Source organism: Macrosteles quadrilineatus, unplaced genomic scaffold (assembly GCF_028750875.1).
Source record: "Macrosteles quadrilineatus isolate MER2022 unplaced genomic scaffold, UCM_ALF_1.0 Scaffold_1__1_contigs__length_201487025, whole genome shotgun sequence".
In the NCBI taxonomy this organism is placed as follows: domain Eukaryota; kingdom Metazoa; phylum Arthropoda; class Insecta; order Hemiptera; family Cicadellidae; genus Macrosteles; species Macrosteles quadrilineatus.
Genome location: NW_026542594.1, coordinates 79876028 through 79896641, shown reverse-complemented (window position 1 = coordinate 79896641; position 20614 = coordinate 79876028). Strand labels below are relative to the sequence as shown.

The 20614-nt window shown below is 34.1% G+C and overlaps 1 protein-coding gene across 2 annotated transcripts in view; it reads left to right on the top strand.

Moving 5' to 3' along the window:
• LOC128983657 (histone-lysine N-methyltransferase NSD2) overlaps positions 1-20614 on the top strand; it is a 179039-nt gene that overhangs the window by 56635 nt on the left and 101790 nt on the right. For both annotated transcript variants that reach the window (XM_054403032.1, XM_054403033.1), the window contains exons 7-9: positions 13270-13478; positions 16676-16879; positions 18348-18564. In XM_054403032.1, coding sequence (XP_054259007.1) covers positions 13270-13478; positions 16676-16879; positions 18348-18564 — 630 coding nt within the window. The remainder of the gene's footprint in view (positions 1-13269; positions 13479-16675; positions 16880-18347; positions 18565-20614) is intronic.

Below are 20614 nucleotides of genomic sequence, written 5' to 3'. Positions count from 1 at the left end.
TACTTATGTTTTATATAATTGAAAATCTCTCATTTAAGTAACCTTAATACTACTACTACTGATGGGGCGTCACAAATCTCAGTCGATTTTTTGCCTCGTAGATTAGCCGTCTCCACTCTTCTCTATCCTCCGCCATCCGGATTTCCCCTCCGCATTGGATCACACCCTTTTTGACTTGGTCATACCATCTTAATTTATGCCTACCCAACGGACGTCTTCCTGTATGTACAGCCTCACAAACCTCCTTCAGTCTTGTGCCATCCTGTCTCCGAAGTACATGACCTAGTCAACTAATTCTTTTGCCTTTTATAAGCGCTATTATATCAGGCTCTTAAAAGTAGCCTTTAAGTAGCCTTTATAGTGCCTTTAAGTAGCCTTAGTGGAATATAAATAGTTACAAATAAATTGACAAGATTGTATTTACATATATTTAACAAAAACAGCACAAAACGACATATAGCACGCTGTAGAGATTTTATTACACTTAAATGACATACACTAAACTACTAGGCCTAAACCAGTAGGGGAACCCCTCGGACTATGGTTTTTCTTAATAACTTCAAAAATGTACTAGACGCTTACCAAATAGCCTCTCTCGTTTTGCGAAGTGGAAAATCGTGACCACAGCAAACAATCACGAATTCAGGACGTCACCGCAATCGCCAGAAATCATCACGGCTGTTGCCACGATATGGAAAATCATCACGAATCTCGCCGCTATTAAAATATGATCAGATATATGGCCGCAATCACAAAATAGGCCTATAGTCATGAATGCTGAGATAATCGCAGGAGATTATCACGGATGTTGCCGCGATTGTGTAAGACGCGAATAATGTGACAATTATTATGGCGTTGCTACCATTGCAAGTAACGATCACACATGGCTATATATATATTTTTTTGTTTTTTAAGAGCTTGGTGGCCTTTTAGTGAATTTCCCATATAGGGAATAAGCTATTACTGGATTATTATATTATTATATTACTGTTTAAAACATAACTCAGAGCTTGGTTATCTGTAACTAATTTAAAGGGTTGAATTTCTAAAAATTCATGTCACTTCTCAATACATAGTATTGCACTATACGCTTCTTTTTCGTAAATGCTGTATTTTTGCTCGGCATCTGTGAATTTCTTCGAATAATAGGCTAGGGGCATCAATTTTCCGTCGGAATTTTCTTGAAGTAGCACTCCGCCTCCGGCTTTTTGAGACGCATCAGTTTGTACTGTGAAAGGTAATTCAAAATTGGCTATTTGAAGAACGGGCGGGTTCGCTATGTGGCCTTTTAACGCCTCGAAGTTCCGCTGACACTCGTCGGTCCATTGAAATTTAGCTCTTTTCTTCTTAAGCGCGTTGAGCGGGATACACAGTTGGGCAAAATTGGGTATATACTTTTGCCAAAAAGATACCATGCCTGTAAAACGTTTTACCTCTCTGACGTTCTTAGGGGAAGGAAATTCTCGTATACTCTTGGTTCTCTCGGGATCAATAGACACCGTGTTGTTCTTAATGATTTGTCCTAGGAAACTTATCTCGTTGCAGAAGAATTTAGCTTTGCTAACATTTACAGTGAGGTGATGTGCCGATAAACGTTTTATCACTTCTTTCATATGTCTGAGATGGGATTGTTTGTCCGGACTGTAAATTACAATGTCATCACAGAAGTTGATAAGGTAATCAAACTTTATATCGTGAAATATTTTATCTAAATAACTGGCTAATACTGAGCTACCCACTTGCAATCCGAACGATACTCGTTTCATTCTGTATTTACCAAATATAGTCGAAAAAGCCGTTACTTCTCTTGATCTTTCACTTATCGGACATTGAAGGAAAGCTTTATTCAAATCAATTACTGTGAAGTATTTTCCTCCTCTTAAATGTTGATAAAGGTTCTGTAAGTCACCTAGTGGATAATTCATATGAATAAGTTTTTTATTAAGTTCTGAATAATTTATTACTAATCTATCGGATTTCGTTAAGAATGCAGGGCTCGAATAATTTGATGTACACGGTTCGATAATATCGTCCTTTAACCATTGTTCAATAATTGCCTTCATTTTCTGGACTGCTGGTGGAGATAAATAATATGGTCGAATATTTACAGGCTTGTCATCAGTTAACTGTAAATCAATTTCCAAATCCAAAGCTTTCCCTATCTTATCTGTAAACACATCTGGATATTGCGATATCAGCTGTTCAATCTCTCGTAACATATCAGTAGTACCTACTAGGGGTGTGCGAAGCAGCAAAAAATTTTCGATTCGAAGCAACGATTTGATTCAAAAGATTTTCGATTCGATTCGAAGCAATACGGTATTTTTCTATTCATAATTGTCAATTGAGTGGATTAACAATAAATTAAAATTTACCACATATGTGTAAGACAAATTTTTGTTGATGTGGTATTAGGCCTATTCATACTTAACATATGAATTTTAGGTGAACAAATATTTATTTTAAATCATATATTAGAATAACCTGTATTGCTGGAAATACCAGTGAGCTGCTTTACTTGCCTATTTCATAATTTTTACTTGGAATTGGCTCAACTGCAAGAAAGAAGAAAATCATTTTTTTTATCAAGACATTCATTCTCATTTTAATAACTGTTTAAATAACTAAATAGGTAGCTAAATTACAACAAATTTGAATGGAACTTAATATAAAAAAGACCATTAACAAATCAATTAACATATCACAAGTTTAGGGCCTGTGGACTGGCTTCAGGACTGCAAGCAAGAAGAAAATAAAAATAACATGTTTCCACCATACAACATGTATCATTCATTCCCTGCCTCCTAACCTCCTTAGTATAAAATAACCTCACACTTACATTATTTGTTACATCATCATAAATAAAGAATTATCTATTATTGGCATCAGTAGGCCAGAGGCCTACAGCTTTACATAGGCATTATTTTTTATAGGGCCTAAAATAGTAATAGGCTAGAAGCAACATGACAAGTGGAGAACTCATTGAAGAAAAGATATTGTGTAAACTAATTTCCTATAAAACTCAAAAACAGTAAATAACATACAAACATTGTTTATGGTATAATTAGTAAGGACTAACAAATGCATATCATGTCATACAGTAGTATAGACCTACTGCAAGAGATTAAAATCCTAAAACAACTGATTTTGATAGCTAATGAATGAAAAGAATTAAAAATCCATAAAATAAAGCCAAACAATATCTCAATTAATTAGGTACCCGAAAAGTAACTCTTAAATAATATATATAGAAGATTAAAATAATATTAAATCAAGAGATAAGAAAGTTAAATGCTAACTTCTAGTGCCCTTAGCAACACAGGTCAATGTTTTTAAACTACCCTCAATGTTTTTGGAACAGCAGGGTCTTTTTCTCTGAAGGACGGGTAGTAGTATGTCAACAAAAACAATGAATCCCTCTCACCAGCCAGGCCCGGGCAACTATGTGTGCATTCAAGGTCATAGACCCTCCTCCTCCCCTCTTACACCACCCGGTTGCTACCCGGTTGCTCCAATTGCTGACAAATGCAAGTGATGAAACAAGGAAGTAGAGACAAAAAAAATATATTTCTTTATTCAAAAACACAAAACTATAACAGATCATTTTTAAAGAAATTAATTCATTGTAATTTGTGAGTTGTAAATATTGTATTGGATTTTAGAAAAATATATTTTTTAAACCCCATCTAACCAAGATACAGATCTGTTTACTATATCAGATATTTCTTTTGTTTATATTATGTAAAATACTAAAATATATTTTTAATTAGGTATGGAATAAATGATTAAACTAGTATGTCTGTATAAATAGTCTTTTTTTTTCTTTTCTTTGCACTGTTAGTGTTGCGTCACGCACGGCTTTTGTCTCGTCACTCTTGTCAGTAGACGACTAGACTGGCTCTGGCTAGTGGCAGTGCGGCAATTGCTCTGTTGTGTCTTTATTCTTAAAGGTCGTGAGCCAAACTTAAACTTTAATTCTCATTTGAACATTTTAATTCCTCTGTAATAATAGATATAATAGGCCTAATATAAGAGTGTTTCTTTGGAAATAAATTATTCTTTTTTTTTCAAACAAATCTTTGACCTGACCTGAAAAATTCGGGGACCCACAGACCCCTAACAAAAATACCAAATTTATCAGACTAAAACATCAATCTTGCTAGTTAAGTATTAAGTAACAATTTTTCAGACTTATTTTTAGAATGATTTTGGAGTAGCCTACCTATCTTGTTTTGGTAAGGTTTAAACAGTAGTAAAACATGTCTCACACTGCTTACATCAAGACAAAAAACAAAACCTCTCATCATTTGCAATGTCAAAAAAAAAATTATAAAACAATTAAAGCTATATTTAATGCAAAGAATGTATTAAATAAGAACGCCTTCGTAAAGGAAACGCAACAGCAACGCGCTCCTGTATTGCGGGTATTGCATTGACTTTCTGCAGGCGTTTTTCGTATATGGATACTGACTCCCTCATGAATCGAATCGTTTTTTGACCACCACTGAATCGAATCGTGATTCGATGCATCGAATCGAATCGAATCGAAATTTCGATGCATTTTCGATGCATCGCACACCCCTAGTACCTACTACAATATTATTTAACCCAATATCAAGGTTTTTTAGCATCGTTAATCTGATATTATTCTTGCGATCGAAGTTAAAGTAACATATTTGTTGTTGTAAATTCATGCTTAGGCCCTTTGACACTATAAACGGTGTCCCCAGAATTAAATCAAAGTTATCTTGCTCAATGATCAAAAAGTTTTCATACCATGAATATTTATCAATTTTTATTCTCACCTTACATTCACCTAAAACTTGAATTTCCGTGTCGTTGGCTGCTACTATTTTAAATTCATCAATAGTCGGTCTATGCTGTTTTATTAACCTTCTTTTGTTTAATCTGTCATACTAGCTTTTACTTTAAAAGTTTTTATTAGCTCCAGTATCAATCAACGCTAATGCATGCATTTTCTGACCAAATTTTATTTGTAAACCAGGTAAACTCTCGTTGATCACTGCGTCAACTTTAGTAAGGTGGGGTAATTTTACTTTGTTCCAGTCCTTAACGAGTTTACGAAATTCCCTTTTAAACTGTTTTGATGGCACCTCCGTTTTAGGTTGATTACAAGGGATAGTTTTATTAATTTTCTCGGGAGTATAGTTGTTGGATGATAGTGTTTCGGATTTTACTATAACTCCCGACTTAATTAGTTTTTTGAGTTCGTACCTCTGTAACAGTTTTTAGCGATATGGCCTAGTCGGTTACAATTGTAGCATTTTCTTTCCTCGTTGTAACGATGTGGTCTTGGGTTTACATCATTACCAGGTCTGCTCTGATTCTGTGCTCTATTATATTGTGGGCGGATGTTGCAGGGCTGGTGTCTAGGGTAAGTATGTTCGTGTCTTCTTACATAATCATTATAACTTACATTATTTAAGTCAATGCACATGTCGTCCAAGTCCTTAAAGGTTTGGGGGTTCTTCTGAAAGATTAGCTGATTTCTTATTTCGGGGTTGATTCCATTTTTTATAAACTCTACTAATTCAGATTCTGTTAAATGAGCCTTTAAGATTTGATGATTTGATTTAATTTCATTAACATACAAGGCAAGTGGTTCGTTAAGTTTTTGTGGTCGAAATATCAACTCTTGTTTAAGTTTTTCTCTTAAAGAAATCGGTAGAAAGCAATTCAAAATTCTGGTATGTAAGTCATCCAAACTACTTTGTTGTGATTTTGCTTCCAAAATATGGTTTAGTAGTGGCGGTGAAGAATAACTAGGCAGAATCTCATAGATGTGATGTTCAGTTAAAGCTGTCTGAGTTCTCAATTCATTTAAATTCCTCAAGTAGTTTAATAACTCCCGGGTCTCTAGGCCATCACAAACTGTAAATTTGCTCAAATATTTCTCTACCGGGTTTGGAATTTTATTAAAAAGAGGAAAACTATCGTGACTTGTAGGTAGTGCGGGAACTGACGAGTTTACTTGCAGATTCATGGGGCATAGGGGCGGTTTCCCCGGGCTGGTAACCATGGGTTGGAGGGGAACTTGGTGTACCGGAGTAGATGTGCCTGGTCCCTGTTTTTCGGGAACTTGATGTACCGGAGTAGATGTGCCTGGTCCCTGTTTTTCGGGAACTTGATGTACCGGAGTAGATGTGCCTGGTCCCTGTTTCTCGGCAACTTGATGTACCGGAGTATATGTCTCTGGTCCCTGTTTGTGCGCTAACTCTTCATTCTTTGCAGTGTCCTCTTCGTCTTCAATGATGGATCTATTTAAACTCTCTTCAAATTGTTCCAAGTCTCCCTCTGATACCTTATTTTTAATCAACTGAAATTTGGTAATGTACACAGATAATTTTTTATTGAACTCCGAAACAATAGCCTCATGAGCAGTGTTCAATTGAAATTCATGTACATTTTCTACTCTTAATTTAAGATGACTCAATTTCGCATCTAATTTAGCTACTGACAGATTGCTAACCTCACTCTCACACTGTTCAATTAACAGTTCCAAAGCACTTATCTTAATCGCAATAAAATCTATTTCATCTTGAAGATTAATTTTGTCTTTCAAATTAGCTAAATCTGGTTTGATGTTAATACATTCACGATATTGTTTCCCCAAAGCCTGGACGTTATCAAACATAATAGTTACTCCTCTTATCAGGAGTTCATATCTTAACTCATCCTTACTTAAGTAGTTCAAGTTGTACTTAGCCATACTTGGGTTGATTTTAAAGTGATAATCCACTATTGATACTGACTCTATGATCGGCTCTCTTAATTATCACTAAGCAGAGTTGCGCAATTTGTATACTGACCTATTACCCTAGTTTTTAATTTAGGTTAGGCCTAGTTTTTGTTTTAGTGATGAGAGCCAAGATCTGTGGAAATAATAGAGTCTGATAAAATCACCATGTAATTATTTATTTTTCATTCACATTAACCAGCCTACAATAATGATTATCCATTATGTAATAATAAATTCTTAGGCTAGTGATACCTGTACATGCATATATACAATCATATGGAAAGCGCTCTTAAACTCAGGGAAGAAAAGGAGGATCTTCGTTCTGAAATACAAAATAAATTGTCTGAGTTACATATCGTTATACTAAATTAACTAAAATACTGAATAAGGAAAATACAATTGTTTGACACGAGGCAAGAGGTTATGATTGGCAAGTTATTGAAAATACTATGATTGTCTTGCAGATAAACTAAATCTTTGTTGTGTTCTGTTTAACATTTAATACTTCTGGTTGATATAAATGATATTTTACAATGGATGTGCTCGGATCGTTATAATTGCAACTTTTTACAATAGATCTACTCACATTTTCTAACGGCCTCCTCTATTTCCGCTCTCCACTTAAAAAAAAACAAACTATGTCGAGATTGATCTGTACAACAAGGGCTACCAACCTACCAACTTAACGCAATAGATTAGTAACAATAATTAGTTCAATGATTATAACTGAATTAAATGTTTCCTACTGTAACAAATCAGTATAACACTAAAATGTCTCCTTAAAGATATCATATTTATTCCCTATTTAAATAGAATTAGTTAAACGAGTAGGCCTACTTAGGTTTGCTGCAACAGGGAGGGTAAAAAGGTGGTTTTTTTATGTTAATAGGTTAGTAAGAAATTAATGTATTTTCCAAATTCTTTCAAAATATGTTCATAAACAAGCAAACTACAACAGTTGACTTTTTCTCCATAAGAATAACATGGGGATTTTAAATTTACAGTTTTTTGGAATTTTCTCCGTAACCATTAGGCGCACAATAACGCTTCAATATACAAAATTATTTGTTTTTTTATGCTCTACAAAATGGTGTGAAAAGAAATTGTAAAATTTTGTGTTTTTAGAGTCAAAAATGGGAAAACCTATTTTTTACCCCATAAAACCCCCCATAAACCCCTGTTCCCATAGTCCGATCATGCTGGTTCGCGAACTCGTTCGAATAAATGTAGGTTTACACGTTTGTACCAAATTTCATCAAAATCGGATGATTTTTGCTCGAGTTATCGTGCTAACGGACACATATATATATATATGAATTTGAACGGATGGTGTTTTTGGCCTCTAGGGACCTCAAAACGAAAAAATAAATCGGTCCCGGGTCCAGGTCTTACCATGAGTACTACGGTAAAATGGCTTATTCCCTATATGGGAAATTCGCTAAAATAAAATATATCGCTCGTTTATATTGGCAAAAGTATTAAATAAACAGTAATAAAGCTGAGGCTAAGGCTAATATAAGAATAGTTTTTTTCATGGATTAGCAACTCATTACTCTCTAAAGTTTTATAATATAATACAAATTCTTATACATCAAACTATTTATTTAATGAACTGGAGCAAAGCCGAGTCGTTCTCTTTCTCCCTGTCACAAGTTGACAAAATTGTATGTCAGAAGCCAATCATTGAATATTGAATCAATACACATCAGATTCAGAAGTAACAGTCACCTGGACCTCAGAAAGTGCTTCAAGAGCTTTCTGCGCATGCGCAAGCTGAGGTGCCCGTGGGTACAGAACGTCACGTTATGTCTTAAAATGTAAACAAAATGACAATAATGGCGGAATGTTTTCTCATGAGGCCCATGTTAAATTTTCAAAAGTTTGTACTCATATTATGGCGAAATTAGATTTTTCCTGGCTATACCGCTGGTCTAGAACTTATTTTTGACACAGAACTTAGTTATTCCGTAAATATAAACGTTTTTGTTAGGGCCGATTCCCAGATCGAGTTGACAATTATTCAAACTTTACTCGTATTATATATAGGATATTTTTTAGAGATAAATTAAATGGTTTTTGTTGCTGAGTAGCGCTAGTAAACATGCACAACTCTTTTCGTTAATCTTATAACATTCAAAGGCTCTCTAAGACTTCAAGTTCTTATTTGTATACATATCTTTATTATGTTTTCACTAAGATGAATGAATACATTGAAGTAACATTCTGTGAAAAGTCTGCAGTATATTGCAGTTTTCCAGCTTAATGACTTTCTAAATCATGCACATATTTCTACACAAATATTTTAAAATGTTTAAAAAAAATCCTAAATGTGCGTGCAAGAGGAAAAATAAAAGTGGTAAGAGGCTCTATTTGAGACCTTATACGGGATCTTGGTAGTAAAAGTAAAAAAGTGTACTCATAGGAAATAATTGAAAGACTTCCAGAAAACCCATTAAGTAGTTTGCTTATAATACAACTTGCTGCTGATTTAAATTTCCTTATTTTAGAGGAGTCTTCTTGTACACAGATAGTCTTCTTCTACACAGACATAGATAGTCTTCTTGTACACAGTCACAGATAAGTCTCGTACATGGATACATGTGTTAGTAAAAAAAATCAGGACAAAATCGGTCTTGTACATGGATACAGACAGCTTTGTGTTAGTAAAAAAATCAGAAAAAATCAGAAAAAATCGGATCTATCAAAACCGGATCCAGCCCAAGATCAAGGATTTTTTGGATCTGATCAGGTGCCGGTTCTAGGTTGGATCCGGTAGTCCGATATCCAGATCCGACCATCACGAATTAGCAGGGTTTATATCTGTGTAGCAACAGTCTATACTAATTTTTGTAGTGTGTGTGATTCTGGTATGGGACAGTTCTTCTATTCTCAGGTCAAAACTATTTAGTAGAGCAGTATTGTCTTTGATGTTATTTTTGTCTTTGTCCATTACATTGAGGTTTGAATCGCCCATGATGATGATCTTTTTGCGGGGTCTTGAATGAGTATGCAGTAGGATGCAGGCTAGAGAAGAAAGTTTGCAAGTCTCCATTTGGTGGTCTGTAAAGTCCCAAGATTAAAAGGTTTCTTTTTCTTTCCTTAATTTCTATTGCTGCCAATTCTATGTTCATTTTATTTATGTAGGAGGTTTCCATGTTTATTTTTTCCATATTCAGTGGCATTACTTCAATGGTGTAGATAGCTACCCCACCAAATCTATGAGATCTTCTTGAAAAATTTGAAATTAGATTGTAGGCCTATCCTGCTATGTGAGTTATTTCAAGTTTTTTCATTTTGTGTACCATGTTCGGTGATGATAGGTGTATGAGGTTTCAGGTCCCTGTTTTTTATAAGAAGTTAATCGATTTTTTGTTGTAGGCCTCTTTGAATATTCAAGTGAAAAATGTTTAGTCCTTGTTCTGTAGTTTTGGTTATCGGGTTTTTTTTTTTTGTGGTTGTATGGGGTATGGGCCCCACGAAAGAAGAGTTTTTTGTGCTCTCGACTGTGTGGAGTTTGTAGTGTTTGTCTATTGTTTAGGTTATGTTTTTGTGACGGGTTTGTTTGAGACTTGAGTTTTTTTGGTTGTTTGTCAGGTCCTGTGATGGGGTTCCGAGCTGTGATTGTCTGTCTTCTTCAAATCAAATCATCAAATAATTTTATTGAGCTAAAATTTACAATACATATTGCATTAGCTAAGTCATGGTACAAACGTACTGTATTAAAATTAAAATTTTTAAGTTTTCCTTATTCTTATAAAACTATATACAAACTATGTATTTACAAACTATGGCTAGACAACAATAATTTACAAAACTCAACTGTCACTATCTATATGCCAGGGTTTACAGCAGTCCAGTTTCTGTGGTCCAAGAACTCTTGGATGCTGTAACAGGAGATATTAACTAACTGTCTTTTTATGCATCTTTTAAATTTTGAGTAGTCTGATTCTAATTTAAGATAAAGGAGGGGGCTATTATACAGTTGGATGTCATTGTAAAGAGTATGTTTTTTGAAGAAAGATGTAGCATGTTTAGGAATTGGCAAATTATGAGAATTTCAAAGTGAATAGGGGCAGATGCAGAAGTTTTCTGGAACAGTGAATAGAGGAAGATTTTGTTTGACTAAGGTGAGAGTTTCAAGAATTATATAGATGGAAGAGTTAGGATTTTTGATTCTGAGAAGAACTTTCTTCATGATCAGCGTTTCGGCAGAGATAAAATTGTTCGTACAGCCCATTTTTGGAATTTAAATAGAAATTTAGTATTTAAACTTTTATAGCCCCCATATACAGTGTGAGTTTCTACTAAGTGCGTTAACTTTAACCAGTTACTGTACTCACTAAAAGGAACAAAAAATGCCAAACAAATATTTTCCAACCTCACCCGTTAGGTTGTAATGGCCGATTGTGTGAATTTTTTAAATTACCTGTTGTAGCTTCACTAAAACTAGCATAGGAATTAAGTCAATACAGGTACAGCATGATAACTTATACCAATGAAAAGAGCGTTAAATTTCCTACAAAACCATTGCAACACCTTTAACATACAACCATATTTTCACTGTTTATGTCTCACATAACATAAATAAAGAAGTTTGTAAATTCCTTCTTTACAAATTCAAAGTGGTGTTACAACTATAAAACTAATGTGATGTTTTCTCAAATTACATAAAAAAAACTTTCACATTTAATGCCCTTTAAAGTGATGTAACCAATAAGGTGATTGCTGTATTAAAAGTTCAAAAAATTAGGTCAAGGTCAGAGTTTACAGAATCAAAACATTGAACCAAATGTAATACAGTATCTGTTAATTTCTTTGCTATCTTTTAATCAGCTGACATCTGATCAGCTGGGTGTTAAACTTGGTTTACAAAACTAGATGATTTCAATTGTTGGCTTGTAAACATTCAAATTATTAACTATTTCATGAACATACTTGGAAAATATTATAATTGTTTAGTGCTATGTCGGTGTTCACCAACGAAGAATCATGATATGATTTTATTTGACGGGTTCTGTTCTCAAATGCGGCTGTAATCCGAAGTGAATATAGTCGTCAGTTTCCTAGTAGGTGACTTTCAGTTTCAAATGAACGAAGATTCATCAGTGTCCATATGAGTTTCCATGAGAATGGTAAATTTCTCACTAAACATTGTTATGTTGGGAACGTGATACAAGATGTGTGTGTGTGTTTAAGAAGCTGTATCAGATGTGTTGGGTTGGTTTGAGGACGATCCACGGACAAGAACAAGGACAGTTTCTTGTGACTTAGGTATTTCTCAGCTATTGAGAAAGGAAAACTTGCATCCCTACCATTTCACACGAGTACAGATTATTGAACTAAGAGTTTGTCTACAGAGACTTGAAAAAATAAACTGATTTAAAATTGTTAACCTACTTACTTTCAAACCCCTACTTTTTTATGTTAATAGATTCAAAAGAATATGACTACATACCTTAGTGTAGCAATAACATCAATTGCTTCATATTGATGCTTTATGAATGAGATGTTTTACCATAATTGTTCAATTTTAGTCAAGCCTCTTTACATGTAGCCTACTTTATAAATTACAATACGTAACCTATGCAATCTTTCTTTAAAACCAAACATAACCCTCTTATTAAGTAATGCACATTATTTCCTCAATCTGCATGAATCATCACATACATATTTTTCAAGTAAATAAAGAAACACCAGTTTATTGCATTGACCAGATGATAAATTAAATCATATAAACTTTGGAAGCATGCCAGGTGCAGCCCTTTGGAAATCAGCCTGGGGGGCAGAGCCTTACATCTTACATCTTACATCTTACATGAGCCCTTAGGACATTCCTCCATATCAATACTTGTTGGCAAATCTACACACTCTTAAGCATAATTTTGAAGTGCCTTATGGCTATATTTTTATTTGGTTTAATGGCCTTAACCGTTTACGTAAAATTTGATTGTATCACTTTAATAATATGATAGTTTGGTAGGTAACATTGGTATCTTGGTTTTAATTTTTGCAGATGTCATAAAATACTAGTAAACCAATGGCACGACCCGCCATAAACAACATGACTCAATCTCAATTTGCTTCAGATATTTAAATTTCCTTATAATCATATGTGAACACAGTTTGGCGGTTGTTGTGGAAGTATAAAATGTATAGTTGGTAACTCAGTAAGATACGGGGGTTAAGATTTGTTAGCGTGGGCTTTTCATAATCACGGAACAAACTGTTACCTAATACATCAACATCAATTTGATATTTAGAATACAATTAACTTTCTTAATAATTTGTCTGCCAAAAATTATAAAAATAGATTAAGAATTTTTTTTAATTCGGATTGAGAATAAAGTTTGTTTAGTATAAGATTTTTCAAAAGTAATTTTGTGTTCTATACCTTTCAACTAATGGGGAAGAACTATAGGTAGTTGTGAGATCCGCCAAAATACAGCAATTTCTGTTTTACTTGTTATTTTGTATCTATCAGGTTAACTATTGGGAAATATTTATTGCAGGAGGAGGTAAAAGCGAAACAAGAGCCGAAAGATGACTGTAACGCATTGTTGTCATCAACTCCACGTACGATTGCAGACCGTAAAAAGCGGCAAGCTCTGCTGATGCAGATGGCTCGGAGTAACCAGATGGCAGCGGCCGATGTAGCAGCCAATGAGGTTACTATTGAGCAGACCACACCTGTGACCGAGGATAAGTCCACGTCCAAGAGGTGTGATACCACAGTGATTCCTAGGGTTTTTTTTACATTTTGGAATAGTTTTGTGCCTAGTGTCTATATAGTAGAGAACGTTAATAGTTCGGATCTATTTGGACAGGTCCCACTCCGCATTATCGAAATTACCTTAAAAGAGGCCAGCATACACTATTTGAGTAACATTTTTTCAAATTGTAGTATATTTTCTATTACAAGTTCAATAAAGGATCTAAAAGATCGATGAATTCAAAACATCTTTGTTTTCAAGCACTGTATCGTATTAGGGTGTCCAGTCCAGTCTCCTGAAAACCGGGAATAGTACGTGAATTTGGATAACCGGGAAAAAATCCGCAATTATATGTACATTTTTTTAAGGACCGGGAAATTTAAATGTTTGAATAATATTTTTAAAATCCACCTAAAATTACAGATTTTTGTTCTTTTGTGGAGTTGAAATTTGAGGAAAACTGTCACGAAAACAGAGTGTGTTGCCGTGCTAGAAATGATTTTGCTGCGATCGTATGAAACGTTTACAACATTATTGCAATTTCATACTTTCCACCAACCATGTAAACCTTGAAAAGCTTGAATTATGCGTGAATTCTTGTGAACACGAAAAAGGCACTGAATATTCATGAATTTCTCCATTGAACCATGAATTTTCAAAATAATAAATAATGGTTTAACTAATACCATTTTATTTTCCAAATTACAAATATTTCATATTTAAAAACAGTTAAAGATCAAACGAACAAGAAGAGAATACTGTCTGAACATAATTATTATAACAAGTTCCACGTAAACAGAAACAATTGCGTAGTTTATCGTGGTCAGATGCTGATGTCCGCTAAGGCCTCCCGAGGACTGCATGTGTTTTGAAAAATCATTAAGTTTGGTCTACCCCTGCATACTTTTTTTACTTCTTTTACTTTTCATAAAAATCGCGACCATACAAAGTAGGTATTTTAAGCCAAGTATGAATGGAGATGAGTGTGTTCCATATGACGACTATGGGGACTTTAATCCCAAAAACTGAAGTTTTAAACCGAGCACGGGATTGAAATGGAATGTGCAATATTACAGAATTTAGGACTCTGTCCCCTGATTTTTTTAGGTTCTTGGAAAAAAACAATAGTTTATTAGTACATATGTAATAAGATGAAACAGAATAGGCCTAATCGAGTATTTTTTATGATATTATGCGGGAGGATTAACCCTCCCAGTGTTACTTGACGAAAATTCGACAAGCAGCACACTTTGTGTAGTGTTACTTGTCGATTTTTCGACACGCAGACATCGTTTACGGCGAAGGCTCTATGACTGACTGAATCGGATTGAACTGGATCGAGTTAGGTATCGTTCTTTCCGTAATATTCTAAGCTTTCTCCAGAGGTCTGTCTCTAAGCGCTATTCATTTTAGTTCCGAAAATATTGTAGCAGACAGCTGACGTGCGTGTATTTGTAAACAGCTAGGTTCCCCCGGACCGATGACTGATGTGTTTTATTACGTTTATCATTGTTTTAGTGTTAAAAATCAAAAGTAGTGATATACGTGGTGCATTATAAGACGATTTAAGTGGTTTTGAAGTGCTGGTTGATGATCCTGAAGAAGTAGGTAGTGATATTGATGTAAATTATCAGCCAGATTCCTAGCTATGGTTAGGCTATGCATTCTTAGCTAAACGCTATGTACTGAAATCAGTTTTTTGCCCATAACTTATTTATTTGCAAATATACTTCCTTATATTATTATATATTTGTAATCCTCATAAAATTTAGAACAAAGTGGCTATTTTCAAATATTTATAGGCCTATAATTTATACAATTTCATTGAGCGCAAACTTATTTTTTTTTTGAAAATTTTCGAAATTATATTTTTTTTACCTAAAATTTTTTTTTTTAAATGTTCCTTATGTTTTATATATAATATTGAAGCCCATGATTTTCCAAACAAAATGGTATATAGAACATTAGAATTAACATTGTTTTAAGCTTCTCAGATCCGTTTTAATAAAACCTTGCAAATGCGCCAAAAATAGGTGGACATTAAGGCCTAAACTATGGACACTTGGAGGGATATAACAGCATTTTCTTAACCGGTTGAGCAGTACCTATTTAATAATTGTTTTATTCTTGTGGAAAGACTGAATTAGGCTTTATTTTTTTTAACTATCCAATATTTCATTTGGAATAGCTTGAACTATTTTTTTTAACTATATTTTAAGTTAACATTTATAAATTGCTCTTTTTAATAGGTAGTTGTATTTCATATATGACAAGTTATTCGATAGTAACACACAAAGAAACTGCCTTTTGAACCTACATTTCTGAAATCACTCAGGAAACCGTTTTGTGTTGAAACTAAACAAAAAATTTGTTTGGGAAATTATTGGCATTGCCGCGATGGTGAAAAATCATCACAGTTATTACCGCTATCGTGAGCAATCATAAGGAATGTTGCCATGATAAAAAAATTTGATTACTGATGTGGCTGCAGTCGTAAGAAATTATCACGGAATTTGCTGTGAAGGGGTTTTAATGTAATAAAATTTAAGTTTTGCTTATTTTCCTTATTTTGTTCAGGAAATTTTGAATTTTGATCCTGGAAAACCTTAAATTGTCCTTGAATTTTACCTCAGTAGGACGCTGGCCACCCTGAGTGTACAAGCAAATACATCAGACACTAATGATTTGAGCTTTTTTTAATGTTTGATAGGCTTTTAAACTGTGGTAGTGGTTATTTTTTTTTTGGCAGCTAAGTCCTTAATTCGTTTGATAAGAATCAACTGGGGGTGGTGGGGGGGGGGGGGGGGGTGAGCTCTTGTTTTGTTTCTCCAGCCATGTATGTCATCAGTGTCTGCTGCCACAATCAATTACAGTAATGCACACTCAGGGTCAGTGGACTCATACAACTGGCGGATGGCAGGACGGTTGCTATGTGGGAGGTATAGAGTTGACTGTGTGACCTTGACAATGGCCTTAACTTTACCCTTCTCTCTGCTACACACCATTCTGCCATCGCCCACTCTAAAGTCAAAACTTAGTGCAAGGCCAGACAATCCAGATTATTAACAACCCAAACATTTAACACTTGAATTATTGACGTTCTACTGTAGTATTTCATGATAATATTTTATTTTACTGTCTTTACCCTTCCAATAAACTTTTGCATCTTTTTTTTATTTTTTACATATTATTATGATTGCCATAGGCCTTTGTACGCTGAATCAACACCAATAGAGAAGAAAAAGCCAAAAAGGAAGTATGTTAAAAAGGTAGTAGATGCTGACTTCCAAAATTTTTGTTCAAGAAATTTTGAAAAACTTTCTGACGAGCATCCCGATTTAAGTGAAAAAGAGATCCAGAAGCATTTACAAAACATGTGGAATCATATGGATGATGCTGCAAAGTCAAGGTATTTGCCTTTCTGTCTTGTCCAACTTGAAACCTGATCTTTACATCTCTTCCTATCTTTCCTACCAATCATACCAACCTGATACTGAACCTCATTCCACACTCTCAATAGAGAGAGACTAATTGTTTATTATTGTGAAAGCTCAATCGCCATAAAGTGCATGGGGCCTATATGGGGCACTGAGAATCCACAGAAAATAGTTGAACATACATGTGACACATAAGGCTAAAGGAAACGTTTTTGGGCCATCTCTGCCAATATGGTCCATGTTTTGGTCCGTTTTTTCTATGAAGATGCTTCTGTAACTGGGTTAGACTAACTGGAGGTGTTGGGAAATTGGCTGTTTCGAAATAAAAACGTTTTATAATTATCTTTTTTAATCACATATAATAAGTTTATACAGTGGAACCTTGATAAGAAGACCCTCGATAACAAGCCACCCTTAATAACAAGTGCAATTTTCAAATCCCCTTGTAATTATTTTACTTCTAACTAGGGATGGACGAGATTGGATTTTTAGTTCGAGACAAGACGAGACGAGATTTTTTGTTTCTCATAAAATTTCAAGACGAGATCGAGACGAGATTTCTCTTCTCATACACAACGAGAAATGCACGTTCGAAATTTTTACTTATTTTGTAACATTGTTAGATGACTGTTTAAATACTAAAATTATGATAATAGGCAAGAATATTTACAATCTTTCATTAAATAACATCAGCATAACATTTTTTTATTAATCACGCCTAACTTATTAAAAATGCCTATGATTAAGAAACATGGTGATATCAGTTAGGATAGAGTTCAACTTATCCTAAAATAAAATAAATCATAAAATAAAAGCAATATTAATTTTTATAAAATAGTTACTTGTTTTGACTTTTGTTTATAGTAATAAAACATTCCTCACACTGCTTACACTTAACAAAACTTCTCAAATGTTATTAAAGTAATATTATTAAAATAATGAAAGTAATATTTACATTAAAAGAATTAAAGTAATATTTACATTAAAAGAATTAATTAAATAAGAACGCCTTCGAAAAGGAAACGCAACTACAACACGCTCCTGTATTGCGGGTATTGCATTGACTTTCTGCAGGCGTTTTTAATTTTTTTTTTTTTTATTCTTGTCTCGATAAAAATCTCGGCCAAAAAGTAATCTCGTCTCGTGTAACGAGATTGAAAATTTCCCGAAATTTCGAGACTTGACCATCCCTACTTCTAACCACATGTTACAGCAAACCTCAACAAGAAGAAGAAGTCAACCTTGATAACAAGTATTATTTAATAATCCCCTTGAGAGTCTTGTTATCGAGGTTCTACTGTATTATGTTTCTTTAAGTAAAAATATTGTTTTAAAATTTAGGTTTTTTTAAAATCACCCTTTCCATTGAACAAAAATAATGTTATTATTTTGAAAATTTGTTTAGCCCATGTGGTGTTATCCAACTTATAATTATTTCAGATATCGAGCAAGGAAGGGTTGTGCCATTCAGGAGCAAGACGACAGTGAGTCGTTAGAAGAAACAACAGAAGAAGTGGAAGAGGAGAATGAGTCTTCCAAAGGCAGCAATGAAGTAGAGGTTCAGTCTGCAGCCAGCAACAGCCCAGCCCCCGTCCATAAACCCTCAGTCGTCAAAAGGAACAGTAAAAATTTATTTTCAGGAGTCAAATCTGAAAAGGTAAGTTAGACCTTTAATGTAGGCCCACATTTTCGAAGAATTATCATTGCTACTAACAAACTACTTTTGTGTGGTTGCAAAATTTTAAATTCTATTTAAATGAAAACAAATGCATACTAAATTTACTCTTCAAATATCATTTTTGATCCTTAAAAAAAATTATCATCAAATTAAAAAGACTAGCAGAATCTATTTTCATATATGAGGTTATGCTGTCTGCTATTTCTTTTGTTATTTAATTTCTATGTGTTGATGATTTCAAGTAACTTGTAATACTACGTAACATCCGTAGAGTGTTAATGTGTAATAAGTTAATTAATTAAAATAAGATAAATAAGGATAGAAAAAGAATAAGCCTCGTTAACAAGAAGAAACAGTAAGGAAAAATATTTATTTTTACAAAATTATAAATTGTTTAACAAAAATGATCTATTGTTCAGTTTATTTATATACAGACTAAAAGAACTGAACATACTCCCGGTCTTAAAGTGTCCTCACTTCAACAGTTGGTTCAGAGCACTCCCGGTCTTGAAGTTTCCTCACTTCAATAGTTAGTCCAGAGTAAAATACTAAAGTTTTTTTTTACTTCTGATTCTCAACCTATACCATTACCAAATCCTTGATTGGAACCCATCTCTGGATAATCGTGTCAATTACATTTTCACATGTATATATTAGTGATGGGTCGGTACTCAAGTCAAATGTTGGTTTCAACGGTACGCGGGAAAAGTACCGGGTTCGAGAATCGATGGTGAAATGTCGGTACATATACCTTCAGTACCAAGTTAATTGGTTATATTTTTATTTACTCATTTACAGAATTCAAATTATCAATCATGATGACTTTTTAACTTAAGGCTATTTGAAAGGGCATATTTATCATGAAATATTATTAATAGTAGGCTGTAGGATGATTGTTTTAGTGCTAGTTGGTTAAATTGTCATCACTCTTGTCAGCTGATAAAGTGGTGCAATGCAAACATTGACAGCAATAATTGCTCCACGATCTTCAGGCACAAGACAGAAGGCAAGCTAAATAAAGACTAGATAAAATAAATGGTTTATTTGGACTCAACAAAATTAGTACACTACCTTAAAACCACCCTTCCCTTATCTGAGGTTGATTATTAATAACATTATTAAGTAACATTAATGACAGTTACAAGTTACAAGATTATTTTATTTAATTCATACAGTTAATACAGTTAATTTGAATATGAAAATACAGAAGCAAGAAGCGTTATAAATAGCGCTGAATGTATGGCTCGAACCTCAAATTCAGTCCTGTTCACTCCAACTGTTTGACTCGGTCCATTCCACTCAGTGGCTGAGTTCATATTTTATATTTTCATATTTTATATCCCTAGAAAAATAGACAAAAGTCAAACCAGACAAGGAAAAAACCTGCTATTGTAATTCCCCTACCGGCCATTTGGGAAGTGGTGAAAGTCTAGTCTAAATATAGCTTAAAGGTCTCACCATTCCCTTCCCCCCCCCCCCCCAACCACCTACTCCACTCACTGTTGCTATGCCGCTCATTTCGAGGTCATTGCACAACCCCCCCTCCCTTCTATTGCTTTGCCTTTTTTTGTGTTTCTATTCTGACTTTTTTAAACATAAATTTATTTATTGCTTACGTAACAGTTCAGTAGTGGAATTTTCTATTGCGAAACAGTACTTTAAAACAAAATCACTACCGATCATGTCATTCCATTCTGTGTCAAGTCAGTATACCATTGCCCATTGCCAGTCAGTTGCCGGCGACTGCTTTGAGTTGACCTATTCTGTTGTGACAGCTATACAAATAGATTAGGAAAAATACCTCTTGCTTATTTCCACACAGAATGGAAAAAAAAGTGCCTGTTAAGAAGTGAAGTTGGTTAATTTGTGGTGCCCATAATTGACTTAAAATCATTAGTTTTTCAAGTACTGGGCCTAGGTAAAGTAGTACAACATAACCTTCAACTTACCGTGAGTGAAGTGTAGAATAGACTATAAAAATAATTGAAGTATTTTTAATGTAATCCTTTCATAAAAATTTCAATATTTT